Source organism: Mus musculus, chromosome 19, assembly GCF_000001635.26.
Source record: "Mus musculus strain C57BL/6J chromosome 19, GRCm38.p6 C57BL/6J".
Classification (NCBI taxonomy): domain Eukaryota; kingdom Metazoa; phylum Chordata; class Mammalia; order Rodentia; family Muridae; genus Mus; species Mus musculus.
This window is the reverse complement of record NC_000085.6, coordinates 44,331,893-44,337,346: the sequence shown is the minus strand read 5'-3', so window position 1 is coordinate 44,337,346 and position 5,454 is coordinate 44,331,893. Positions and strand designations below refer to the sequence as shown.

Here is a 5,454-nt window from a genome sequence, read left to right as displayed (position 1 = left end):
TGTTTGTTTGTTTATTATTTATTTATTTTATGTATATGAGTACACTGTGGCCATTTTCAGACACACCAGAAAAAGGCATTAGATCCCATTACAGATGGTTGTGAACTACCACGTGGTTGTTGGGAATTAAACTCAGGATCTCTGAAAGAGAAACCAGTGTTTTTAACCACTGAGCCATCTCTCTAGCCCATGCCTTGGTCTTCCTATCTTGTGGCTTTGAACACTTGAATAGTTGCCTTATGTATCTGTCTGTCTGTCTATCTATCTATCTATTTAGAGATGGAGGTAAGCAAAGAAGCCCCAGAATTCAAGGCAGACAACTGTCTGTCTGCAGGGGGCAGTACCCTGAGCCTACCAACCATGACCTTCCTCTGATCTAAGTTGTTCAGGGCCACAGATTAGCCCTCAGTGGCTTGAAAAATAGCAACCAGAGCAATTTGGTTCGATCAGTTACAACAACCTCCAAATTTTAAGAGCTCACAGGCCTGTGCCAATTCACCAGCTGAACCATTTTGATATGATGGCAGACACATGCTTGTATGAGGGCGAGTCAGCCCTGCACAGGACTACATTCTTACAGTGGCTTGAGCCTTACCAAGAATATTAATATTTTCATAATCACTGGACACCTGGGTGTGATTCTGCTACATCTCGAAGAATTTGATCATACAGGAAGGCTACGTTTTTTCCCAGAATCATGCTGTAGCCAGGGGCTGAAGCCCAGTTTCCTGTAAATAAAGCACTGGTCCAGCCCCACCATCCACCCTCAAGATGTTCACTGAGATCTCAAACCTCTCCTCTGCCCTGTCTCTCTGTCAATCTGGATGCTCACTGCCAGTACAACACTGGGTAATACTTAAAGCTGGCAGCTGGTAGTGCCTACGTTAGGGTGAGTCATCTCTGTTACATTTGTATCCTGGACTAAGGATAGGTGCCATGTCCTACCTCACTGTCTTGAAGTCAAAGGCTTGGGAGGTGCAGCTGTTAATAGAGAAGGAAACAGACTACCCTCACTCTGTCCCCTGTGAGGGCTTAGAGGAGACATTCAACCATGCTTCGCTCCTATGAGAGGCTGGAAACCATGGCCCCTGGGAGGCCGCAGAGCATAGTTCAGCTTGAAGTCAAAATACATTGTATAAACTCTCTTGTGTTCTTCTAGAGCCAGAAGTAACAGTTTCCCAAACAGCATCTCCCCTCTCCTGCCCAATAGCATTCCTTTTTTGGGCTTCCCACAAAGATCACAGAGCCAGTGTGCAGGCAGGGAAAGTTCTGCCCACGTTCTCTCTGAGCTGGGACCAGACCCAAGTGATTTTCTGCTTCTAGATGTATTTAGATTGAGCTCTTCCCACGTATCCAAGATGACCCCGAACCACAGGGGAGCCAGGATCCTGCAATCACAGGAGAAAAGAAAGAGCTTTGGCCAAATCAGAGGCCCTCAGTGGAACACCCAAAAGTGTCAGTTTTATGTCACAGGTGTCTCTAGGACATTCATTGGCTTTGAAAACACTCGGAGCATGCACAAGGGAATTGAGACAAGAGCCCTGTTACTGTGTGGCCTCTTTCTCAACCCCATGACTGTCAAATAGACATCTCAGTTCAAATAGATGGCTCAGTTCAAATAGATTAGTTCCATGACCTCCAGACAAGGTCTGTTTGTGTCCCAGGTATATTAAGCAACATCTTTAAGCACTTCTAAGACGTGAGCAGGAGAGCTTTCCTCTTTTAGCACTCCATGTCAGTACCCGAGCAGGGTAGAAGGCTCTCAGAGTATCCAAGTTAGGAGAATACTGGAAAAGCACACAACTAGCCCAAGGACCATGGCTTGGCCTTCCTAATCACAGCAAATTCTGTTGCCCCCCACTTGGTACCTGGAAAAACTGTAGTCCTGAAAGAAAAAAAAAAGAGTTTTTCCTCAGTTGTATTTTCCCTGGCACCTACAGAACTTTTAAGGTAATGCAGAGCTCACCTGCTGCAGGTACTAAGAGACGGAGGGCAGGGGTGGCCAACACCAGCAGCCAACTTCTACATCACTACCTTCTAGAGGCAGCTACCAGAAAGTCTTCTGCCTTCCAGAGAGTGATCTCTGGCTCATCGTTCCTCAGAAGGTAGCAAGGGGCCCTGGCCTGCTCCTCTCTCCCTGATTTAAGAATTGGGAGTCAGAGGCGAATCTACCTGAAAGCACACATGTGGGTCCAGGGGCCAGCCCTGCATCAGCACATACGCACAGATCCCCAAGTTGCTGAGCTAGGGAAGAGACACAGTGGCAACCTTCTTTCTTGTTACAACAGTCTGAAGGCCAGGGTTTCTCAGTCTCTGAGCCTGGCTATTTTGGGCAAGGGGAGGTGGAGGTAGAGAGGAAAGAGCAGAAGGTTCTGGGCCCTTTGTCCTACATGGTATCCAGAGACAAGAGCAGGAACTGGCTGGCCAGGGAATGAATGGAATGTCACCCAATTCTGAAACCCCCCTCCCCCTCTATTTTTGTCATTTTAAGAACATCTTGCTAACTGACAGGACGGACCTGGAGCAGCAGAACTCTACACCAGTGTACTTGGACCGTGTGGGAACCTGCCTCATCTTTCTCTGGGGCAAACAAGCCTGTCCTGGTCAGAATCACATACAAATATTTTTTGTTGGTAATCCCATTTTATTCCTTCTTCTCCAGCGATCCCCTCTGGATAGTCTTACTTTACTCTGTCTCCCGACTAAGCAAATACCCCCTCATTAAGCCCCCATGCCTCTCAGCAAGGGCTCTAGTTTTCCTGTGGCAGGCAATGCTAAGTCAGAAAGCTTTTTGGACGGAAAAGCTCTTTAGGAGACTGTCAATCCTTTGTCATACAGTTATCCCTCCACCTTTTATAGACTTTAGCATCCAAGCTAAAGAACCCCCCAGATCTGACACTCTTGTACCCCAATCCCACGAGGCTCTGTTCCCCGTCTAGTTATCAGTATCTCAGAAAGTGGAGAGAAAACTTGAAAAATCTGGACAGAGAGCGGCTACTTTTCAGAATCAGAGTCTACCTTATTAAAGAGTTGGGGGCGGGGGAGACATGGGGTGCTGGCCCAGGGCGGAGGGTTTGGAGATTACCCAAGAGCCAGGTGTAGACCTTGCAGGAGGGAACCAGTGTGATCCCGTACAGGGCTCCCACGTGCAGCAGGGCCATGAAGATGATGTTCCTCCAGACGTACTCCAGCTTGGGCGGGGGTCCCTCCTCATCCTGGTAGCTGGGGTCATACAGATCATCTTTTATTTCAGGCCGGATATCTTCTGCCTGGAGGGGCATCTTCTCTTCTCCATCCTGCTGTCTCCGGGAGTGGGGTTCCATGATGTTGGTAGTGCTACACCTGCTGGAGATCTTCAACGGGAGGAAGTGAAAGTCAAAAGCAGATACATAGGACAGCAAGGGGGGGGTCCTCCTGTAATACAGCCAAGGCAGTAGAGGCAGAAACCCCAGTGCCCTGATCATAGGAAGACAGAGTACAGATGTGCTAGATGAAGCAGAGAAAACTTCCCAGAAACTACCTAGAATGTGTTGACAATCAAACCTCACAGTGAAGGGGCAGGGACGGGGATCAAACATTCATACCTCAAGCAACATACAAAGGAAAATGCATGTGCATGCAGAAAGGTATTGGCTGGACGGGAGCTTTCTTTCCTTTAAAGTCAACTGGCAACATGACTGCCACATCCCTCACTTGAAGGTCATACAAATCTAATAAGATATCTGAGATGTCTCTGTAGCTCTCAGCTCTGGCCTCTCTCCAGTCAGCACAGTCCCACCTGGTACCAAAGATCCTGTGCTAGAGGGAGGGGGTCATTGATGAAAAGCTGACCTCTTGTGGCAAGTGGGCCGTCATCTTGCTCCTTGGAAGCCTAGATCCTCTTGTGAAGGCAGAGAGAGCAAGGTCCAGGTCTGCAGCGACTGAGGATCGGTGAAGCGTTGAGTCCAGAGCCCACTGTGCGCTGTGTGTACTGCGTTGATGCCCGGCTAACTGTGCAGGTGTCACCAGTCAGTTCTGCTGTGTGTTGTTGTTTCCAGGCACAGGATTTAAAGGGTATGTAGAGCTGGCACTTGGTGACTGTGTCTGGTATTTGTTCAGATGTGCTTCATGACTGCCAACAAGGGATAAAGAATTCAGAGCTGGCTAGTCAAGGCAGCCCCATGAGGAGATAAAGACTGAAGGCGAGAGAGGGGAGGACAGCCAGCAAAGCCCACATTCACCTAAGGCAAGGCTATGGGATGCTGCACACACTAAGAGAGAGCCACCTTTGTCCCCATTCCTAGACAGATGGAGTATTCTCAGCACTCTGGCAAGCTCTGAGCAGAGGAATTTGTTACTCTCTTGTCTTCCTGGCTCTGGCATCCAGAAATCTGCTATCTCGCTGGCAGACAGCCCTCTGTGCCAACCTCCTCGGTTTCATCTCTGTGGACCCTGGGTCTCTGCCAGCATCATGACTGGAGGAATCTGGGGTCCAGTTCTCAAGCTTCATAGAGGGTAGAAAATGTCCACAAAGTGGGAAAAGAGTGAATCTGGGGGGTGAGAGTCAAGTTCAAGCCCAGGACTAACACAGGTGCTTGGCAAATGTGTCACACTGGGGCAGTTGCACAGTGGGGACAGCTCATCAGTGTCCACCACAATTCCACCTTCTCTTTCCACTCATCAGGTGTGGTGGGGGTAAGGGGGGGTGGACTGGCCTCCACCCCCAGATCTCGAGACAAGAGCAGGTGCATAGCCCGCCTTCTTACTTAGCATCTCAAGCCAGTGGCGGCTCTTCCCCACCCACCTGCCCAGGATGTTCAGCAGAATCGCAGAATGCTCTGACCAGCTCACACACACAGTCACACGCACAGGGCTGAGTGTCTGAGCCCACGCTCAGTCATAGGACTCGTTTCACAGGGGATAACCACCTCCAGACATTAGCATTTAATTACTTCCCTATGTTCCTGCCCCCGGAACATCTGCTGCAGGCAGGGAGGTCTGAAGATTCTCCCATCAGGTTGGGAATTGGGAGTCTTCTATAAGGAAAAAGTGGGAACCTCAGACAGGCGTTTACAGGCAGCAGAGGTGCAAAGGTTTGCCTGTGAAATAAGAAGACTGAGCTGGTATGGAATGACTTTAAAAAAAAAAAAAAAAAGCTAATACTAACTTTTTAAAAAGTCTCCCCGTGACCCATGACCTGTGGTTTTTAAGGAGAAGGAAGTTGAGATATAGAGAGCTCAGATAATTTGTCTGTGGTCCCAGGAGCCAGTGACTCACAGAGCTAGAAACTGATCATAGTAGGCAAGATGCCAGAGCCCAGGCTCAAACCCTGCTCGGAAAGCGATGCTGGCCTAGAGTCCCAAGACAAAATGACTTCACAGGCCGTCTTCAGTAGATTCACAGCAGGATGAGGAAGCTCAAACTGCAGGGATTTGCATTCACTAGGGTCTCCTGAGATAGACATCTCCCCTGTAC

General features: G+C 49.0%; 1 protein-coding gene across 1 annotated transcript in view; it reads right to left on the bottom strand.

Moving 5' to 3' along the window:
- The window catches only part of Scd4 (stearoyl-coenzyme A desaturase 4), a 13,418-nt gene extending 9,397 nt beyond the window's left edge, over positions 1-4,021 (bottom strand). Inside the window, exons 1-2 of the mRNA NM_183216.3 lie at positions 3,832-4,021; positions 3,086-3,353 (exon numbers count right to left, since the gene is read on the bottom strand). Of these exons, the coding sequence (NP_899039.2) occupies positions 3,086-3,353; positions 3,832-3,855 (292 nt within the window). The 5' untranslated portion in view covers positions 3,856-4,021. The remainder of the gene's footprint in view (positions 1-3,085; positions 3,354-3,831) is intronic.
- Between the last annotated feature and the right edge of the window lie 1,433 nt (positions 4,022-5,454).